General features: G+C 43.7%; 1 protein-coding gene across 1 annotated transcript in view; it reads right to left on the bottom strand.

The window, feature by feature from the left end:
* The window catches only part of LOC140736202 (E3 ubiquitin-protein ligase Itchy-like), a 145943-nt gene that overhangs the window by 89723 nt on the left and 32428 nt on the right, over positions 1 to 23792 (bottom strand). The window contains exons 2-4 of the mRNA XM_073062112.1: positions 10023 to 10110; positions 4112 to 4198; positions 2576 to 2717 (exon numbers count right to left, since the gene is read on the bottom strand). Of these exons, the coding sequence (XP_072918213.1) occupies positions 2576 to 2717; positions 4112 to 4178 (209 nt within the window). The 5' untranslated portion in view covers positions 4179 to 4198; positions 10023 to 10110. The remainder of the gene's footprint in view (positions 1 to 2575; positions 2718 to 4111; positions 4199 to 10022; positions 10111 to 23792) is intronic.

Consider the following 23792-nt stretch of genomic DNA (forward strand, 5'->3'; position numbering starts at 1 on the left):
GTTTAAAAATAAAACCCTCCCATGAAATGAACTCCAGCATGAAACTAATATTCCAGAGGATATGGGAACTGGCGAAAGAAAAAACAATTGTCGGTAAAAAGAAATCCCACTTAAAACAAATAATGTAGCCTTCACTTGCTCTTGACAGAGTACCAAACCATACTGATAAGATGCCTGATTTGAAATACACCCTCTCAGCATATGGTGACAAAGCTCATTTGAAAGCCAAATCCAGGAGATATATGATATGAAACAGCTAGAACACCCTTAATCCTGAATTCAATTATGCAACAGCCATTGCATTGGATTAGCAGTCTCTCAGCATCAAGGATGACTTGCTTCCACGTCAGTTTTGTGGGATTGAGGCCAATATGGGAATGTCAAACTCTTCCAAAGGCGGAAGGATTGGCAATGTGGCAATAATGGCCCAATATCTCAGCATTAGTTGATTATTTCGAGACAGATTAGCACCAGAAATGAAAAATGGATTCCATTTAATTATGGATCGTGGATATTGGATTCCATTTAATTGGGCCATCAATTAATCAGGACAGCCTCTTATTTGGGACAACTCTTAAAGAGCTCTTAAGGAACTAATTAAGAGTATAGTTGGGATTCCTTTTGTTTATTTGTGACACTATGACGCTTAACTGGGAAAGCAGACCATCACCGCTCAGTTTCTAACTAGTGTCAGATGCGTGCATGTGTGTTCAAAAAGCAGTGACTTTTATCACTGATAGAAGGTGAGAAATAAGTAGAAAGCCAATTTTGAACTGCTTTACTCACTGCAGTTTTAAACATTCAGGCTTGAAGATGCCAGAAACTGCCAGGAGTCAAAATAAGATGATTTCACTACTTCAAGTTAGCAGCTACGATGAATTCCTCCATCAATAACTATTTGGAACTAATACGCAGTTTTATAGCACTGTAGTAGAATTGATAATGCTCTAATTTGTTCTGCATTTCATTTAAATATATGATTTGTTACTCAGTTAAAGGGTAGTTTGCCTTTTTATACCTTTTTAACTATTTCAATAAAACTTCAGATGACTGGGCAGCTGCTTAATTGGGCCAAAATGTACTGGTCCCAATGTGCCCCAATTAACTGGAATACACTGTATTAGAAACTGAGTTCATTTTCTAGCAACCTTCAAAGAAGATAACTGGTTGGCTGGGTTACTCGGAACACAAATCTACATCATGAGTTAAATTGATATTTCTTCAATTTAGGTTTTTTTTGTTAGGGATATAAGACCTTAGTTGGACCCCACTTGGAATACTGTGTTCAGTTCTGGTCACCTCATTACAGGAAGGATATGGATACTATAGAGAGAGTGCAGAGGAGATTTACAAGGATGTTTCCTGGATTGGGGAGCCTGCCTTATGAGAATAGGTTGAGTGAACTCAGCCTTTTCTTCTTGGAGCAATGGAGGATGAGAGGTGACCTGATAGAGGTGTATAAGATGATGAGGGGCATTGATTGAGTGGATAGTCAGAGGCTTTTTCTCAGGGCTGAAATGGCTAACGAGAGGGTACAGATTTAAGGTGCTTGGAAGTAGGTAGGAGGAAGATGTCAGGAGTAGGTTTTTCCACAGAGAGTGGTGGGTGTGTGGAATGCACTGCCGGTGACGGTGGTAGATGCAGATACAATAAGGTCTTTTAAGAGGCTCTTAGATAGGGACATGGAAAAATAGAGGGCTAATGCTGTAGGGAAATTCTAGGCAGCTTCTAAAGTAGGTTACATGTTCAGTACAACATTGTGGGCCGAAGGGCCTGTAATGTGCTGTAAATTTTTCTATGTTTCTATAGAACTGGATTCTGGCCATAAATACCAACTCTCTTCCAATTCTAGAATACAATATCAAAATTTTTTAGCAATCTTAACAAATAAATCATGTCATGCCAATGGGGTAGGGCTTGGTTAGACCATGTAAAACTTTTGGGGATGGCACAGCAGTGTTGCAGTTGACATAATGTTAATGGAGTGCCTGTAACCCAGGCTCAATTCCAATGCTGCCGTAAGGAGTTAGTACATTCTCTTAGTCAACATGTGGGCTTCCTCCCATTTTCCAAAGAACTACAGCTTAGTAGGTTCATTGGTCACATGGGTGTATTTGGGTGACGTGGGCTTGTTGGGCCAGAAGGGCCTGTTACTGTGCTGTACCTCTAAATTGGGGGGGGGGGGGGGTTCCCAACCTGGGCTGGCTGGTGGTATAGTGGCATCAGAACTGGACTTTGTGGCAGATGGTCCAAAGTTTGAATCTGGCTGGGTCCCAACCTAGGCAACCGCGGAAGAAAGGCCTGGCAAACTACTTCCATATCTTGCCATGAAAACCCTATGGACAATTGCACTATTCATCGGGTCACCATAAGTCGACGAAGACTCAACGGCACTCAACAACCTTTTTTATGCCACGGACCAATAGCATTAAGAGGTCCATGTTCTAAATAAATAAACAAACAAACAACATTTCAATACATTGCCCTTATTTTGCCCTTCCGTTTTTCAACACAGGGATGTTACGTTAATCACAATAACATCTAAATGTAACAGCATAAAAAATATCCAACATACACTGTGACATGCTGTTTCCATTTGGGGTTGTGTGTGTTGGTAAGCTTCTCAGTTTTCTTTGACTGGCCGTCGACAGCCACTTCTACGTAGGGACTGGGCCCAAACCAGTTCTTCTTATTTTCTTTGAGCTTTGCACAAATGACTACAACAAAAAATGGAGAAATTGTCCTAAACAAGAAGTGGAATGACTCAACCATAGAGCAAAGCCATCACAAATGTCACAACTGCATGCTTTGATGCAACTTATGAAATCGTGGATCGCAGTACTGCCAACACACATAGAATCTTTCATATAGCAAATATTAAATGACCCAAACAATGTGGACAAAGTGGCCCAGCCCAGATTTTTCATGATAGTTAGCACTAGCAAAAAGAAAACCACATTAGAGAATAAGCACATGGAAGTGATTACAAGGTGGTGGTGGTGTCAGGATGGGGACACTGTAGACAACCAGAATTTACGTTGAGGGTGAAGATGTCACTTATGATGACAGAAGTATCCTATACCATGCTCTGATATCTTTTCTCTCTCCTCCAATTTTTGAAGTAGATGTTTTTGCCCACATGTAGATGGTTATGCATGGGTCTCTCCGAAGTTACAATCCTGTTGAAAAAGCTGTTAGTATCAATTGAAGAATTCTCAGATGATAATTTATCTAGAGGAATAAATTTTGCATGGTGTCCAGAGACTGCAGATGCTGGAATCTGCAGCCACAATCTATTTGCTGAGTGTATGCTTCTGGCATTCTGCTGCTATAGCCCATCCACTTCAAGGTTTGACGTGTTGTACATTCAGAGATGCTCTTCTCCACACCACTGTTGCAATGCGTTGTTATTTGAGTTACTGTCACCTTCCTGTTAGCTTCAACTGGTCTGGCCATTCTCCTCTGACCACCTCATGAACCAAGTGTTTTTGGCCACCGAACTGCCGGTCACTGGATTTTTTTTTTCCTGTTTCACACACCTCTGTCTATACACTCTAGAGACTGTTGTGCACAAAGATCCCAGGATATCAGTTTCTAAGATACTCAAACCACCCTGTCTGGAACCAACATCGATTCCATGGTCAAAGTCACTTAGATTTCCTCTCCATTCTGATGTTTGGTCTGAAAAACAACTGAACCTCTTGACCATGTTGCTGCCACATGATTGACTGGTTACACACGTATATTAACAAGTAGATGTACCTAATAAAATAGTTACTGAGTATACATAACAATGCAATATACTAAGATTGCTCGAAAGTTGTAACACAACTGAGGAAAAAGGGATATCGTGTCCACTGTATCAACATGCAACCTAACGTATGGCAAAGGCACCTATTGAAAAATTTCAGAAACTTCAACCAGGATTGGAAGAGGAGAGAAAAATCAGACCCATACACATCACTACCAGCTGGACTAGAGTGACAATGATACAGGTTACCTGGTCACAGCTGATGCAAACTTGTGAAAAAGGAGAAAAAATAAATAAATCAAATATGAAAACTGGCAGATCTCCATAACAGTGAATAAATTAATCCTCCTCCAGACCCACCTTTTATCCCAAGTTGCGATTTTGTTGTATGGTTGCTTGCTGAAGAACTTGTACCATTCGTGGCCATGGCTCAGACTATGTGTGAACCTATACAAGAAAATCAGTTAAATTAAAAGCACCATTTCAATAAAGCGTACAATTATTGTATTAGCATAGATTAATCCCATTTAATATAATTAGCATCGCTGTGCGCTGAAGACACTGTGGGAACTGCACAGAGCGAAGCAAGAACATAAAACAAACTAAGTATAGGGGCAATGATGCAAATTGCTATCTTCAGCTGCGGGGTACAGGAAAGCAGGGACAAAATAATCAACTGGACTATCACAGAACTTAAAATTTAAAACTATCAGCAGATTTACATTGGCCAGCATCACTGATCGCAACCCAGGAAGTGGTAAACTATATAGCTTGTAAGGACAGAAATCAGATCAGCAATTTAAAATTAAAACATAGCCAGATATGATCATTAATCAGCTTTCCTGCTTCCAATTTCTAGTCCAGTTCATCATGTGCACTCACTGCTCTTTATTCATCTACTACAAAGAGCCCATCCAGCACTGCAATTCACAGGCAGCAATGCACAAGTCCAATTTGCATTTCCTTTAAACGGAACATAATCTCGTCAGCTAGATCAAGTAGATCTACAAGTTCAATATTATAGCCATTCAACTGTATTCAAGTATACTGCCAAATGAAACATAGTTCCTCCGGACCAAAGTGCAAAACACAGTACATACAACTCTCACACTACACTAAGTAATATTACCACGAACAAATAATGTGCATTTATGACAAGTTAAAAAGTAAACAGTATAACGCCACTAGTGCTTCATACGTGATGAGACCTGAGTGGTGGCAGGAAGTTAAGTAGTCTCACGGCCTGGGGGAAGAAGTCCTTGTCCTAATGCTGTGGGACCCCCTGCTATCTCATGGGGCTAATTTTGGCCATCCACACATAACAACAGTGTGAAACAATTCAATAATAGATCTCAGGACAAAAGATCTATGACTGTCACAGTTTAATAAGCTAGTTTCTTGCATTTCTGCCTTAATGCCAGATTACAAAAAAAAAGACTAGAAATACGCTACTGTGGCGACCCACTTCCTAGCGCACTCGAACCGGCTCACAAACAGCCAGCGCGCCGGCATAAAGGCCAGTCCCAAAAGGGCGCCAAGTCTGCTTCACTAACAAAGGGAAAAGCCTGCGGGGGATTGTGAGTATGTGCCCCTTACAGCATCCGCGCCTGGGGAGGGCGGGATGAGGGAGGCTTTAAAGCAAGGCTGTGAAGTTCGAATAAAATCTTCTTTAACTGCAGTTTACCGACTCCGTGTCGTTATTTTAGCGCTGCGTGTAGCACACCGCTACAATTGGTGACCCCGACGGTCCAAACGATTTTTGGACCGGAGATGACCGACACCGCATCTGTTCATGCGGTTTCGTTGAAATTGCCAAGCTTCTGGGCACTGCGACCTCACCTCTGGTTCCAGCAAGCAGAAGCCCAATTCCACGTTCGGCAGACAACCTCAGAGGACACATGTTACTACTACGTGGTGAGCTCCCTCGACCAGGACACAGCGGCCCAGGTTGCGGAGTTCGTACAGTCTCCCCCAGCAGACGGCCAAGTACACGGAATTCAAAGCCCTGCTCATAAGGACTATCGGACTCTCACGGCGCGAGCGGGCTGCCCATTTACTGCACCTGGATGGTTTGGGGGACAGACCTCCATCAGCTTTAATGAATGAGATGTTGTCTCTGGCCGGCGGACACAAGCCCTGCCTCATGTTTGAGCAGGCATTCCTGGAGCAGCTGCCCGAGGACATACGCCTGCTGCTGTCCGACGCGGATTTCAGCGACCCCTGGAAGGTGACAGCCCGGGCAGACTTGCTGTGGAACGCCAAGAAGGTGAATGGGGCGTCTGTCGCACAGATCACCAGGCCACGCTCCCAGCAGCAAACCAGACCAGGCCCGGCCACAGAGCCCGCTAACCCCAGAGGCAGGGGTGAGGAGCCCAATGAACAATGGTGTTTCTACCACCAGCGGTGGGACGCAGAAGCCCGCCGCTGCAGCCCGCCCTGCAAGTTCCCGGGAAACACCAGGGCCAGCCGCCGCTGATGGCTACGGCGGCTGGCCATCGGGATAGCCTCCTGCATGTGTGGGACAAGAGGTCGGGACGCCGTTTTTTGGTCGACACCGGGAGTTACGACACCCGCAACAGGGCACCGGGTCCCCCCCGAGGGCCGTGAACAGCAGCACGGTAAGGACCTATGGCACCCGTCAGGTGCAGCTACAGTTCGGCTCCAGCCGGTTCACGTGGGACTTCACACTGGCCGCCGTAGCACAACCGCTTCTGGGTGTGGATTTTTTGCAGGCTCACAGCCTGCTGGTTGACCTGCCGAGGCAGAGGCTGGTCCACGCCAAGACCTTTCAGACGTTCTCCCTGGGTGAAGCCCAGTTGCCAGCCCCACACCTCGACTCCATCACGCTGTCCGACAACGACTTCACCAGAGTCCTAGCGGATTTCCCATCGGTTCTGGCACCGCAGTTCACGGCAGCCATGCCCCGACACGGCGTACAGCACCACATCCCGACCCAGGGACCACCCCTCCACGCCAGTGCTCGGCGGCTTCCCCCGGACAAGCTCCGACTGGCGAAGGAGGAGTTCAAGAGGATGGAGGAATTGGGGATCATCCAGCGGTCCGACAGCCCATGGGCCTCCCCTCTGCACATGGTGCCCAAAGTGACAGGGGGCTGGAGACCATGCGGCAACTACCGCAGGCTGAACGAGGCTACCACACCGGACCGCTACCCTGTGCCGCACATTCAGGACTTTGCAGCAAACCTGCATGGCGCACAGATCTTCTCCAAGGTAGACCTCGTCCGGGGATACCATCAAATCCCGATGCATCCGGACGACGTCCCCAAAACGGCTCTCATCACCCCGTTCGGCCTTTTCGAGTTCCTCCGCATGCTATTCAGCCTGAAGAATGCCGCACAGACGTTCCAGCGGTTAATGGACGTGGTGGGACACAACCTGGACTTTGCATTCATCTATTTGGACGACATCCTCATAGCCAGCATCAGTCGCCAGGAGCATCTGTCCCACCTCCGTCAACTCTACGCCCGACTGAGTGAGTACGGTCTAACAATCAACCCGGCCAAATGCCAGTTCGGGCTCGACACCATCGACTTCCTGGGCCACAGGATTACTAAAAACGGGGCAACCCCTCTGCCCGCTAAGGTAGACGCGGTCCGCCATTTCCCCCGACCCACCACGATCAAAGGCCTTCAGGAATTCGTAGGTATGGTCAATTTCTACCACCGCTTCCTCCCTTCAGCTGCCCGAATCATGCGCCCCCTGTTCGCCCTGCTGTCGGATCCGGGCAAGGACATTACCTGGGACGAGGAGTCCGCCGCCGCTTTCATTAAAACGAAGGAAGCCTTGGCGAACACCGTGATGCTAGTGCACCCCAGAATGGACGTCCCTACCGCCCTCACAGTGGATGCATCTAACACAGCAGTCGGTGGGGTACTGGAGCAACTCATCGCGGGTCGCTGGCAACCCCTGGCGTTTTTCAGCAAATACCTGCGGCCACTCGAGCTCAAATACAGTGCTTTCGACTGGGAACTGTTGGCGTTATACCTGGCAATCCGGCATTTCAGGTACTTCTTAGAAGGTAGGCCCTTCACCGCGTTCACGGACCACAAGCCGCTTACCTTTACATTCACGAAGGTGTCCGATCCCTGGTCATCCCGCCAGCAGCGCCATCTGTCCTACATCTCTGAATACATGACGGACGTCCGGCACGTCTCGGGAAAGGACAATGTCGTGGCGGACGCCCTCTCACGCCCTAACATCCAAGCCCTGTCCCAAGGGGTAGACTATGAGGCACTGGCAGAGGCACAGCAGGCAGACGAGGAGATCCCGAGTTACAGAACCGCAGTCTCCGGTTTGCAGCTCCAGGACCTCCCCGTAGGCGCAGGTGAGAGGACCCTACTATGTGACGTCGCCACCGGCCAACCCCGTCCCGGCACCTTGGCGGCGACACGTTTTCGACTCCCATTTATAACTTAGCGCACCCCTCCATCAGGACAACCGTCCGGATGGTCTCCAGCAGGTTCATTTGGCACGGACTCCGCAAGCAGATCAGTGAATGGGCCAAAACGTGCATGCACTGCCAGACGGCCAAGGTGCAGCAGCACACTAAAGCTCTGCCGCAGCAGTTCCACCCCACCCGCCGGCATTTCGACCACATTCATGTGGATATCGTGGGCCCCCTGCCAGTGTCGCGCTCTGCGCGACACCTCCTAACTATCGTGGACCGGTTCACAAGATGGCCAGAGGCGATCCCACTCACCGACACCACCTCCGAATCTTGCGCCCGGGCACTGATCGCCACCTGGGTGTCCCGCTTTGGTGTACCTGCCCACATCACCTCCGACAGAGGCGCCCAGTTCACCTCCAGCCTGTGGTCAGCTATGGCCAGCCTTTTGGGGACACAGCTGCACCACACAACTGCCTACCACCCACAGTCGAACGGACTAGTGGAGCGTTTCCACTGTCACCTGAAGTCAGCTCTCATGGCCCGCCTGAGAGGAGCTAACTGGGTGGACGAGCTTCCCTGGGTCCTACTCGGCATCCGCACGGCGCCCAAAGACGATCTGCATGCCTCGTCGGCCGAGTTGGTGTATGGCGCACCCCGGTCGTTCCCAGGGAGTTCATACCAGCCCCAAGGGGGCAAGAGGAAGAACCCGCAGCAGTCCTGGGCAGACTACGTGAGAGGCTCGGTGACCTGGCCCCCATACCCACTTCACAGCATGGGCAGAACCCGACCTGCGTACCCAAAGACCTGCAGAACTGTGAGTTTGTGTTTGTACGACGGGGCGGGCATCAGCCACCGCTGCAACGGCCCTACGAGGGGCCGTTTACGGTGCTCAGGAACAACGGGTCCACGTTCGTGCTGGACGTTGGGGGGAGAGAGGAGGTTTTCACGGTGGACCGACTCAAACTGGCCCATGTGGACTTGGTGCAACCGGTCGAGTTTCCGGCACCGCGGCGCAGAGGCCGACCTCCCAAACAGGGTTCGGCCCAGACTGTGGACATTGGGGGTTATATCGCCGGTTCTGGGGGGGGGTTATGTGGCGACCCACTTCCTAGCGCACTCGAACCGCCTCACAAATAGCCAGCGCGCCGGCACAAAGGCCAGTCCCAAAAGGGCGCCAGGTCTGCTTCACCAACAAAGGGAAAAGCCTGCGGGGGATTGTGAGTACGTGCCTCCTACAGCATCCGCGCCCGGGGAGGGCGGGATGAGGGAGGCTTTAAAGCAAGGCTGTGAAGTTCGATAAAATCTTCTTTAACTGCAGTTTACCGACTCCATGTCGTTATTTTAGCGCTATGTGTAGCACACCGCTATACTACCATAGAAAAAAATTTAGAAATTAAACATGGTAACAACAGGCCTTCCAGCCTAACAAGCCTACGTCACCCAATTACACCAATTAAGCTACTAACCCATGTATCTTTAGAATGTGGAGGCAGACGACTGTGAAGGTCAAGTCACTGAGTATATTAAAATCAGAGGTTGTTGGGTTTTTGGTTAGTCAGGGCATAGAAGGTTACTGGGGGGAGGCAGGAAAATAGGGCTGAGAGGGTAATAAATCCATTATGGAATGGTGGAGCAGGCTCAATCGGCTGAGTGGTCTCCTATGTCGTATGTGGGAGGAAACTAATGTGATCATAGAGAGAATGTATAAAATTCCTTACGGACAACAGCAGGAATTGAACCAGGTTGCTGGCACTGTAATAGTGTTATGCTAAGCTACTGTGCCGTCCTAATAAAGATATGTCATCTTTAGTCTTCAGAAATAATCTTCTCAAACATTGAATCCAAATAGTTACATTATACTCACCAATCAATCCCCAATGCTTTAGTCTCTCCAGGACATTCTCTCTTGGGACTGATCTTGAGAGGAAATAGCAATGTCTTCTTTATTCACCCTATAAAGACAATAGTCATCAGCAAAGGTAACAAAGTTATATTCAAATGAAAAGGTTCAACTAAGGAAAAATAAAATGAGGAAACTAAATCAAAGCTTCTTTATGCTTGTCAATCAATCATACACAGATAATGGATATCGCTTAACCAATGTTCCTCGAGGACCAAGGTGCAAAAGACAGTGCATACATGACATACAGAACATAAAATATTAACATAATAATATTAACAGATTAAGAAGTATTATGTGGATGTACAAGTTGACAAACCGCATACATGATATATAGTTAAATATACACTATAGTACCACTACTGGCGCTGTCAATAATAATTTGCATTAGGTGGTATCAGGGTGTTCAGAAGACTCACATCCTGTGGGAAGAAGCTGTAACCCTGCCTAACAGTCTTTGTTCTTATACTGTGGTGCCTTCCACCCGCATGTAATTGACTGACAGGCCAGGGTAGCAAATTTCAGATGGCACCCCACTTTGACCAGAATGCTCCATAATCCTAAAGTAAGTAAATCTCTCAGCCGCATCCATTTCAGTTCCTGCCTGTTTGCCCTCAGTCCCTTTTCTATCACCCTGGACAAGGCTAGAGATCTCCTTACTCTTGCCTTTCATCTCTGTATTCATATCATCCTCCATAATGTCTACCTGAATCTTTTAAACACAATATCATCGCCACACATCAGGCTCTCCTCTTATATTTTGGGGGGACGGCTCTCCCCGGTTCATTCTTCCATTTCCACCCACACCCACTCTGCTTCTCACAGAATAAAGAGGGAATCTTATTGAAACTATTGAATATTGAAAGCCCTAGATAGTGTGAGAGGATGTTAACTATAGTAGAGGAGTCAAGGATCCTTGTTTTTAAAAAAAAGAGATGAGGAGGAAATTATTCAACCAGAGGATGGCGAAATCTGTGGAATTCTTTGCCACAGATGGTTGTGGAGGCCAAGTCATTGGGTATAGTTAAAGCAGAGGATGATAGGTTCCTGATTAATAAGGGCGTCAAAGGTTATGGGGAGAAGGCAGGAGACTGGGGTTGAAAGGGATGATAAATCAGTTATGATGGAATGGCCGAGCAGATGCGATGGGTCAAATAGCTTAATTCTGCTTCTACATCTTATAGTCTAATGACTGATGGTCTTGTTAAAATGGACTAGATGGGCCATTTCTGTGCTGTATTTTTCTAAACCACTATGACTCCAGTCAAGGACTGATGCCTGATCAAAATGTAAATGAAGCGGACCTGGCAGGGAAAGGTTGAAAAGTTAGAGACTTCAAGTGAATAAATGTATTATTCAAGACTGACTGGTTTGAACTGAGTACATTTCTCTACTCAATGTCAAAATCTACTTTCATTTCAATCTGAAACCTTCCGACATAAATGACACTCTCATATCCAAGCACATCTTGAAAGTTGAGTTTAAATAGCCATTGAAATTAGATGAAGGAACAGCGTATATAGGCTTAACTAACATCTGGAGATCAACAGAGAGAAGGATGGTTTATGGTGTGTGAAGATTTCTGTTGAGATGTAGAGAAAATACAAGCAAGGAGATTGGTAGCAACTTAAATCAAAGGGTTGAAACTCCAGCACTGATTATTCTGAACCAGAAATTGTTTAGAAAAGCCATCAATGGCAAATAAGATTCTGTGAAAAGACTGGAACCATAGTGAGAAAAGGGACAATACCCAATGTAACAGCTTCACATCTAGCCAGAGAACTGCAGAAGGAGTCTGAGTGTCAGGCTGAGAGAAAGCTGGATACAAGTCTGAGGTTGATCACCTTGTGTCTTCACAGAGTGGTATATTGTGTAACCTCTTTGTGCTTGTACAGTCGGCCCTCCTTATCCATGGGGGATTGGTTCCGGGACCCCCCGCGGATACCAAAATTCACGGATGCTCAAGTCCCTTATTCAACCTGTCTCAATGTGGTGGATCTTAGGACCCAGCGGAACCCCAGACCTTATTTAACGTGTCTCAGTGTGGTGGACATTAGGACCCACCAGCAGAACTCTGAATCCGCAGTGTTTCTGTTCACGATCATAATCATGATCGCAATTGAAAATAAAGTGGAAATAATAACGCGACCGGAAAGAGGTAAAACGCCATCATCATTGGAAAAGTGTCAGGCTACAGTCGGTCAACAATCAGAACAATTTTAAAGGATAAAGTGAGAAAGGCTCTGCCCCAATGATAGCTACAATTATTACTAAGCAACGCAGTGGTTTAATTATTGGGTTTTGGGTTTTTGATCCTCACATCAACCCGACACGGCGGAGAGCGCACTCGATACCTGTCACTGGATTGAACTCAGGAAGAAGTTCCCAAGCCTGGCGTTGAAACATACGTTCTTAAGTGTTTTATATGCATAGAAAGGTAAAATATATACTATATACTAAGACAAACGTTTGACTAACTGACGCTAAATAATACCTGATATACCTGTTCTGACTTACTGAGTAAGAGAACTTCCGATTTTTTTCAATCCTGATCCACGATAACCTACGCACATCCTCCCACATACTTTAAATCATCTCTAGATTACTTATAATACCTAATACAATGTAAATGCTATGTTAAATAGTTGTTATACTGCATTGTTTAGGGAATAATGACAAGAAAAAACGTCTGTACATGCATGAACAACAAGTGCTGGAAGACCACTTCCGGGTTTTTGCGATTTGTGGTTGGTTGAATTAGCCCATGTGGAATTCGCGGATAAGGAGGGCCGACTGTACTTTGTTTTTGCAATTACGTGTCTGAATAAAGCTAAGTTTATATACCTTTCGCAAGCTGTTGGTGGCATGTCTATGTGTGAATTCTGCATAAACTACATTGCATATCTGAAGATGAAATACAGAAGACAGTTTGCAATTTTACCCCAAACCCCAGCTATTGGGAGATGTGCATCAAATATGAAAGATCAAGATTTAGACCTTTGAAATGCTTTTATAAACTAATTTTACATCATAATACCTCTTCCATTTTAGATACCAAATCTAATGCTTAAATACAGCTCCAAATGGTAATTCATTTCGTAATGCTTTAAAAACACTGACCTATCTACAGTGATGAATTAAAAATGCAGGAATGTGGAAATTTGGATTTATCATAATGATTTACAATACCTGTGCATCAAAAACCTTCAATGGTTTCTGTACCTATTGTATTGTATCACCACTACAAAATCATTTCCTGTCAGTCACGTTAAGTACAGCCATTCCTGGTACCTATTGTCACTTTAAGTGCACTAACAATCAATGCATACAAGGTATAGTTAAAAGTCTGTCCCGAGCCTTACAGACTCATCAGGCCGGTGCTTATCCCTGTTTCCATGGCGACTGAGAGTACAAGACTCCTCCCCCCCCCCCCCCCCCAAGATAGGACCCCAGTCTATCGCGAGGTTAACCCCCAGCATTTTGCCGGTACCCATTTTCAGCTGGGTGGACTGGAGCAATGTGTGGTTAAGTGCCTTGCTCAAGGACACAAAGTTCGGCTGGGGCTGGGGCTCGAACTCAGATCTTCAGATTGCTAGTCCAACGCCTTAACCACTTGGCCACGTGCCATACACATACAAGCTATGTTATGTATTTATATATATATATATTGTGTTTTAGTTATTATTGTGTTCTTTATCTTATTGCTTTTTTGTGATGCATTGGATTTTGTTCTCCTTTACGCCTGTGTACTGGAAATGACATTAAACAATCTTGAATTTTGAAGAGATCATTGAAAAATGCTGCACTTGTAATCAGTTAGGAGTTACTGTACCCATAAAAATCCACAATTTTTCTCTTCAGAGCAAAGGCATATTCACTGATTGCTTTTGATTCAATCACTGACCCATTCCATCTTTCAAAATCACATTGATGAGCCTCATTGTAAATTGGGGGAAATCCCTTTATCAAGCACCTACGCACCATCCACCACAAGTGTGACTTCCCAGTGGCCAAAGATTTTAATTTTGATCTCCGGTTCAACGTGTTGGTCCACGGCCTCCTCTTGTGCCACAATGAGACTACACTCCGGGTGGAGGAGCAACACCTTATATTTTGTCTAGGTACCCTCTAGACTGATGGCATGAACATCAATTTCATCTTCCAGTAAACAAATCCCCCCTCCTCTATACCCACACTCTGATCTTTTACTCCTTCACCTGCCTTTTACTTCCACCGGTTCTCTTCTCCTTCCCTTTCTCCTATGGTCCACTCTCCTCTCCTATCAATTCCTTCAGCTCTTGACCTATCCCACTAACCTGGCTTTGCCTTTCACCTTCCAGATAGCCTCATTTCCCCCACCCCCACCTATTTATTCTGGCATCTTTCCCCCTTCCTTCCCAGTCCTGAAGTAGTATCTCAGCCCAAATGGTCAACTGTTTATTCTTTTCCATAAATGCTGCCTGACCTGCAGAGTTCCTCCAGCATTTGTGGGTGCTCCTTTAAAAATCACATCACATCACCACTGGTATTTTACCAAATATCATCACCTTGATCAAAATGAGTAATTTGTTGAATTTGGAAAGTAAGACAATTTTCCAAAGTCTAAAGTTCCAAATTGGACATAAGCTCTTTATCTTGCACTTAAGTTTCACTACAGCAAAATGTGTTTTGCATTAGATACAATTAACAGAATGGAGTCTATTTAGTAAAATTAATGATCTAGACAGCCCAAAGCAATCACTTCCTCACAGCTTAAGTATCAACTTGGTGTTTTCCTTCAGGGCTTAGAATAAGAACAGAATTTTATTTGAATTTACTGGAAAATATTATTATGTGAAATGTAGGTGTATTGTACATCATTGTGTGTAGTTTAGGCCCTTCATTACTAAACATACATTAATCTTTCCAAAGGCTTTTGACTGCAAAGTAATTAGCATCCTTTAAATCATCCACAATTCAATGTAGTGTAGCAAATCTAAACTATTAAAACTATTCATAAAGTTATCACAATTATGCACAACCTAATAAATTGCTTCCAGGTTCTTGTGTTTATCAAAATGTGGCAGGATAGCGTAGTGGTCAGCATAATGTTTTGCAGTACCAGTGACCTGGGTTCAGTTCCCTCCGCTGCCTGTACATTCTCCCCATGACTGCATGGGCTTCCTCTGGGGGCTCTGGTTTCCTCCCACATTCCAAAGACGTACCGATTGATAAGTTAATTGGTCACTGTAAATGTTCCTGTAATTAGGCTAGGAGTAAACCATGGCTCGAGGGGCCAGTAGGGCCTATTCCATGCTGTATCCCAATCAATCAATAAATAAAAACACACATTACAAAATAGGTATATGCCCCACAAGAGTGCTCTGATACATGGCCGATCTACCCCATCCTCTTCTGTGTACCCAGAGATCTTGCCTCAGACTTCAGTTTTAAAAGAATGCTCCTTAGCTCCGATAGTCCATTACCTAACAATCTGAAAATGCCTATTATTTTGCATCTAGCTGACCATCTAAAACCTTGATGGTCACCATCTGGATCTAGTGAAGGATAAGGCAGATGGACAGATACAAAGGCACGTGGATTATACCTATTGACATTGATTTATTATTGTCACATGTACCAAAATACAATGAAAGGCTTGTCTTGCATGCTGTTCATACAGCATTCCACAGTGCACTGAGGTAAAACAATAACAATGCAGAATAGAGTGTAAAAGCTACAGAGAAAGTGCAAGCAATTAAGTGCAAGATCACAACAAAGCGAACTGAGGCCAAGAATCTGCATTACTGTACAAGAGGTCTGCTCAAGAGTTTGATAACAGTAGAAGTTGTCCTTGCTTTTATTGAGAAATATACCTGACATAATCATTATATATACACCTGACATATAATCACTATGTACTAGCTATTTACTATACTATGTAATCAATACTAGGTACTGAATATTACTATGTATTATTTTACTAGACACATTTTGCTATGTATTGTTTTAACTAGATTCTTTGTACTCTCTTAGCTGCATACTGTGGCAATTACAGAACACCTGTTTAGCTAGCAGCACTAATTAGCTGAAATGTACTCCGTGTATTACACTCAGCCTTTGTTTAGTAAGAGATAACGGTGGCGGAAAGGATGGTGCGAGCAGGAATGTAATGTGAGGGAGGTTGTCTGGAAAAAATAACCTTGGCCAGGAATGGGGCCCCAATGCGAACGGGTGAAAAATAATGGTGGCTCACCGAGAGCTAGGCAAGAGCAATTGATTAGTTAATGTATAGATGATATGCAACTAAAAATTGATTGGGTATGCTGATGAAACCGAAATGTAACTGAGATAAGAAATTACTATAAAGAATGCTGTACACCGGAGCTCGGTGGGCTTTCGGTGACAAGTTCATTGATTGCCTCAGCCTTTGTTTGCAAATAAAGGTTTAAACTTCTCGAAGAATTGTCTGCGTCTCCTGGTCATTTCAAGTAACCACGACACTTTCAGCCTATGATTCCTCAGGCAGGTTTGTGGCGCTCCCTTGTCCACATGCTGGACCTCATTACTTTGCTCTCTATCCACATACCAGGGGCCCCTCTTCCCGCATCCAGTTCGATTGGATATGTTTCCTTGAAGTGACTTGGCTCGGTTTCCCATGCTCCCTCTGAGATCTTCTTTTCTGCATTTCCTTTAAACTTAGGGCTGCCTGCAAAGTTTATTTTTCTATGGTGCAACATTTCAAGAAAAGGTGAATTAACATGTGATAGTGCATTCATATGACATCCAATACCTTGGAAAGTCTCCATATCTGGTACCAAAATCATGAGCTGGAATAAAAAGTTTGCTTATATGCTCCCTCATTTGAGATCACATATCCTATCATGCCCCCTCAATTTTGTTTCATAATACATTTCTAAACTCAGATCGAGATTAAATTTCTTTAGCTGTTTATAATAAGAAAATCCTCTCATCCTAAAGAAGACCATCTTCATTTGACACAGATAAATCGAAATATTGAAACATAAAGTAAAACAGTTTGTCATCGTTTGATTTGTGCTGGGGGCAACCCGCAAGCGTCACCACACTTCTGGCACCAACAAAGCATGTCCATAACTCACTAACCCTAATCCAAACCTGTACATCTTTCAGAGGTGGGAGGAAACCTTGCAGGGAAAATGTACACCTCAGAGGAAATAAAACCCTGATCAGTAATTGCAGGCGTTTTAAAGTGACGCTACACTACCTTGCAGAAATCCTAGTGAATTTATTTTGGACTACTTTCTAACTCTCCTGTATAAAACTGCAGTAATTTAAGAGTGGTCTTGGCAGTACAATTGTAATAATATTCCCTTATTTCTAAACAATGTATACAGATTAGGTATTAACATATAGTTTTGCAAATGAATGCCAATACGTGTTTTGTCTACTTAACCACTTGCTGCACTGTCTGCTAGCACTATACATACCGTAGATTCCGGATTATAAGCCGCTACTTTTTCCCCACATTTTGAACAGCTTTGAACTCTGCGGCCTTTAATCCAGAGCGGCTAATACATGGTTTTTTTTTCATGCCGCCTCGTAAACATTTTGCCTCGTAACAGTAGACCAATAAAATTGATGAGTAGTTCACAGAGGTCCAATGAAATTGTACGATAAATCAAGCACACTTTCACAATTAAATTATTGTAAATCAGTCATTTGTACTCACCCTCATCAACATGGAAAACACTCGAAGAAAAGCATTGTGCTGCCTTTATGGCAGTTACTTAGTTTATAATATTTTTGCTTAGTAATTCATTTGTTAGTTAAAGTTAGAAGTGTTTTAACTATATTTGTTTTCTGTACTACATCCCGGGTTGCTATGACGTCACACCCGGTTTCGCCGCGTCTTGTGGGATATATACGGGAAGGTGGGGGCATTACGCGAGCGCGTCAGACCCGAGCGCGTCAGACCCGAGCACATCAAACCCGATTAGACCCAATCGCGTTACGCGAGCTCATCAGACCCGAGCGAAAACGCTGCTTTTAAGTTAAAGGCGATCAATAACTTTTCCTGGTAGGCTGCAGTATATATATTTTTACCAGTCGCTAGGAGATATTGGAATGTTGTTCGTGCTGTTCAGTAAAAAAGTATATGCAACGTAATTTGTGTTACCGATACGTATGTATATTTAAAAGTAGCGGTGCGGCCTATACAATTAAAAAATTCATTTTATTTCTAAAATTAGAGCCAGCGGCTTTTAATCAGGTGCGCTCTGTAGTCCGGAATCTACGGTAGTTTGTTTACAGGAACACCTGGATCGCTCACCTGCAGTCTTTCTCCACTTAACTAATGGTCTGGCTTTAGACCACTCCCATCAAAGTGAATGACTTCATACTTCCCTACAGTAAAGTCCATTTGTCACATTTTGCCACTCAGCCTATCTATATCCTGTTGCTGAATCTAAATATCCTCATTACAACATGCATATAACCATATAACAATCACAGCACGGAAACAGGCCATTCCGGCCCTCCTAGTCCGTGCCGAACTCTTAATCTCACCTAGTCCCACCTACCCGCACTCAGCCCATAACCCTCCACTCCTTTCCTATCCATATACCTATCCAATTTTACCTTAAATGACACAACTGAACTGGCCTCTACTACTTCTACAGGAAGCTCATTCCACACAGCTATCACTCTCTGAGTAAAGAAATACCCCCTCGTGTTTCCCTTAAACTTTTGCCCCCTAACTCTCAAATCATGTCCTCTCGTTTGAATCTCCCCTACTCTCAATGGAAACAGCCTATTCACGTCAACTCTATCTATCCCTCTCAACATTTTAAATACCTCAATCAAATCCCCCCTCAACCTTCTACGCTCCAATGAATAGAGACCTAACTTGTTCAACCTTTCTCTGTAACTTAAGTGCTGAAACCCAGGTAACATCCTAGTAAATCGTCTCTGCACTCTCTCTAATTTATTGATATCTTTCCTATAATTCGGTGACCAGAACTGTACACAATATTCCAAATTTGGCCTTACCAATGCCTTGTACAATTTTAACATTGTATCTCCCAACTTCTGTACTCAATGCTCTGATTTATAAAGGCCAGCGTTCCAAAAGCCTTCTTCACCACCCTATCTACATGAGACTCCACCTTCAGGGAACTATGCACTGTTATTCCTAGATCTCTCTGTTCCACTGCATTCCTCAATGCCCTACCATTTACCCTGTATGTTCTATTTGGATTATTCCTGCCAAAATGTAGAACCTCACACTTCTCAGCATTAAACTCCATCTGCCAACGTTCAGCCCATTCTTCTAACCGGCATAAATCTCCCTGCAAGCTTTGAAAACCCACCTCATTATCCACAACACCTCCTACCTTAGTATCATCAGCATACTTACTAATCCAATTTACCACCCCATCATCCAGATCATTTATGTATATTACAAACAACATTGGGCCCAAAACAGATCCCTGAGGCACCCCGCTAGTCACCGGCCTCCATCCCGATAAACAATTATCCACCACTACTCTCTGGCATCTCCCATCTAGCCACTGTTGAATCCATTTTATTACTCCAGCATTAATACCTAACGACTGAACCTTCTTAACTAACCTTGATGCTTGACTACTTCTACATCATTAGCAAACCTTAATAACTTACACTTTGCCTCCAGATCATTTATATAGATGGCACATATCTGAAAGCCTTGGGGCACTCCACTAGTTACATTCTTGTAGTCCCTCAATACTTGGCTCTCAATGTAATTTTAGAAATTAGTCTTAAAATTACAAGCCTGCACCTATGTTTCCTGTTTCTCGCATTTAATTTTACCTACCTTTTCTATATATAGATTTCTTTAACATAAAAAAAATATTTTTTTTTCCAGTCGCTACAAAACACAAGGATGCTATTATATTTGTTTGTTTCCTGAACCCACTGAACTAGGCACATAAGGCATACAAAAGGTCCAGTTTGAATAAAACTTCCTCAGAATTCACTCTTTAGGTTAACTATTCAATTCAGCCTGGTAGCAATTCTGAAAGTTTAATGCAAGAAACAAGATGGGTATCTCCTTGGACTTTTAAAAAAATCTATTACGCCTCTGCAGCTGCTAGTAATTCTGCAGATCTCATAAATAAAAGGTTGGACTGCATTCAAAGTTCAAAGATTTAAGTAACTTATTATTAGAGTACATTTATGTCACCACGTACAACTCTACGAGTCGTATTTTTGTGGCCATGCTCAGTAAATCCAAGAACCACAATAGAAAAAATGAAAGGCCGCTCCTACAGGACGGACAGCTAACCAATGTGCAAAAGTTAGAACAGTTTAGTGACGGGGCAAGTGAAGTTGAGTGTAGTTATCCCCACCAGTTCAACAGCCTGACTGTTGAGAAGTGATAACTGTTCCAGAAACTGATGCTGAGAATCCTGAGGCTCCTGCACCTTTTTCCAGATGGTACCTTGGTTTCATCTCTTGTAGGATGCTTGTGGCTGCATTAATCCTCTGCAGCCACATGGCTTGCAAAATAAGACTAAGACTTTGAAACAGAATTAGGCCATTCAGCCCATCGAGTCTGTTCAGCCAATCCATCATGGCCGATTTATTTTCCCCCTCTACACCCCATTCTCTTTCCTTCTCCCCAAAACCTTTCAAGTCAAGTCACTTCTTATTGTCATTTCGACCATAACTGCTGGTACAGTACACAGTAAAAACCAGACGTTTTTCAGGACCATGGTGCTACATGGAACAGTACAAAAACACAGAAAAAAACTACATTAGACTACAGACCTACCCAGGACTGCATAAAGTGCACAAAACAGTGCAGGCATTACAATAAATAATAAACAAGACAATAGGCACAGTAAAGGGCAGTAAGTTGGTGTCAGTCCAGGCTCTGGGTATTGAGGAGTCTGATGGCTTGGGGGAAGAAACTGTTACATAGTCTGGCTGTGAGAGCCCAGATGCTTCGGTGCCTTTTCCCAGAAGGTAGGAGGGAAAAGAGTTTGTATGAGGGGTGTGTGAGCATGTAGTGTAAATGTCTGTAATGGCAGGAAGAGAGAACCCGATGATCTTCTCAGCTGACCTCACTATCTGCTGCAGGGTCTTGCGATCCGAGATGGTGCAATTTCCGAGCCAGGCAGTGATGCAGCTGCTCAGGATGCTCTCAATACAACCCCTGTAGAATGTGATGAGGATTGGGGGGTGGGGTGGTGGGAGATGGACTTTCCTCAGCCTTCGCAGAAAGTAGAGACGCTGCTGGACTTTCTTTACTATGGAGCTGGTGCTGAGGGACCAGGTGAGATTCTCTGCCAGGTGAACACCAAGAAATTTGGTGCTCTTAATGATCTCTACTGAGGAGCTGTCAGCGGAGAGTGGTCGCTCCGTGCCCTCCTGAAGTCAACTAGAACCAATCAAATTTGCCATCTACAGACTTTGTATACAATTAAATGACGACATTAATCAACATTAATAACTACAAGGAAAATAAAATCTTATCATCAGAGTTAACACCTAAAGGAACTTTCTGTGCACTCACTTAACGTCTTTATTTGATCACAAAAATAACAATTGCATTGCTAAGAATTTCAATGTGTGAACCTCTGCAAAATGATTGTCCCTATGCGTTTTCAGATTCTTTTTCCAAGATGAACCTTTCATTTTGCAAATTGGTAGCAATCTAAATATAGACAAAATACAAGGACCCTTTATATCCAACATTAACTTCAATCAAAATTAGAATACAAATTTTATGCTACATGTGCAATACAGCAATTCTCATCATACTTAGTCACAGATGATTTATTTAAGCTCACTAAGAAAATAGGAAGTTTTTCCACAAAAAGTTTTTGCTGGTACTTTGACAACTGGTAAAATCATTAGCCTTTGAAGTGACTTGTTCATGACTGCAGTCATACATCATTGATCATTGTGAGGAAGAAGCTGGACTGTAATTACTGCAGTTGCCTATATCAAGCCTAAGCAGCTCCTGTTAGATGTGACGAATCTGACTGTAGGTAGGCTGTGTAGGTCAGAATTGCGGCACAGAGAACCATTTCATCCACTGAATCCATGCCAGCTCTCTGTGGAAGAATCCATTCGGTCCCATATATCCATCTTTCCCTGCAACCTGTTAATACTTCCCCTCAAGCATCTCCTTGGTAGACACAATTAACCCTGCTTCCACCCTACCTTTACAAGCATCAAGTTCCAGGCTATTACAAAGATTTAAAAAATTTTCACACCTCACCATATTTCACTTCTTTTCACCATCACTTAAATCAGGAGTTCCCAACCTGGGGCCCACAGACCCATCAGTTAAAGGTAGGGGTCCATGGCATAAAAAAGTTTGGGAACCCCTGGTTTAAATAATCCACACCACAGCAGCTCCTCAACCCCGTAACAATTAGCTAATGAAAATAGTTTTTATTTATCCTACTAAAACCACAGCCTCTTCACCTGATTCACTTTTTAATCCCTCTCCACTTATGCTACCTGACCTGCTGAGTTTCTCCAGCATTTTGTATGTGTAACCCTGGATTTCCAAAATCTGTAGAATCTCTTTTTGTTTATGGGTTTGCCTCTTCACCCGAGCAAGACAGGTTTTCCAAATGACATTTCTCAGGAGCTCTGATTAACCAAGATTCAAGATCGGTTAATATCATTTCCAGTACAGAAGTGTAAAGCAGATCAAAATAATTTTTACTTTAGATCCGATGCAGCAAAATAAAACACAATAAGATAAAGAACACAATAATAAAAACAACATAAATATACAATCTAGCTTACATACATTGATGGATTATTTCTTTGTTGAGATAGAGCACTTCCAGCCCATCAAGCCGTGCCGCTCAGAAACCCAGAATTTAATCCTAGTCAAATTTACAATGACAAATTAATCTACCAACAGGTACATCTTTGGAATGTAGGAAGAAACTGGAATTCCTGGAGAAGACCCACAAAGTCATGGGAAGAGTGTGCAAACTCATTACAAGCAGCGGTGGGAATTGAACCTGAGTTGCCGGGACTGTGCAGCATTGTGCTAGCCACTACGCTACAGTGTATGCATATCCATAAGGTGACTCGGGCAGAAATGATTAACCAAAATGTCTGATCAAAATACAGCAAACAAAATCTATTGCAATGAAGCTAAACTATTAGGTTACAATCATTTAAATCCAGAGAAATTACACTAAAATGAGCATTTTTAATTACTTGGAAGAACTACTGCACATCAGAGTGAATGAAATCCCCAACCCTGATTAAAATAGTAGTAATCTGCTGCAATGGGGAGCAGGACACATGGCCCAAAACTCTACTTCAACCATTCACCAAGTTCTCAGTTCTCAAGGGAGAATCAAGATCAGGAACAATTCATTTGAAACTAAGAAAAACACTTCATAGGAAGCTATGTTGTCTTGTTCTCATGCACCTATCAACATACATACTGTCAGTGAAGTGATGGCATCCTGTCAGTTTGTGAATGGTGCACTTGAATGAACTGAAGGGTAATAATAAGGATCCTATTGCCTAATGCATCATTCCTGGAGAAGGGAAAAGGTCTGTCACAACAAAAAGGACAAGTTACACACAGGTGATTGTTAGCAACCATGTATTAAAAAAAATGAGTTTTTCCAAACCACAATGCAATGACAAATCTGCATTCACAAACTGTCACATAGCCATTAAAACAAGTTACCTTGATCACTTCAGCACTTTCACAAACCTTGTCTTGATAACATTAACATCAATCCT

Source organism: Hemitrygon akajei, chromosome 11, assembly GCF_048418815.1.
Source record: "Hemitrygon akajei chromosome 11, sHemAka1.3, whole genome shotgun sequence".
Taxonomy (NCBI): Eukaryota; Metazoa; Chordata; class Chondrichthyes; order Myliobatiformes; family Dasyatidae; genus Hemitrygon; species Hemitrygon akajei.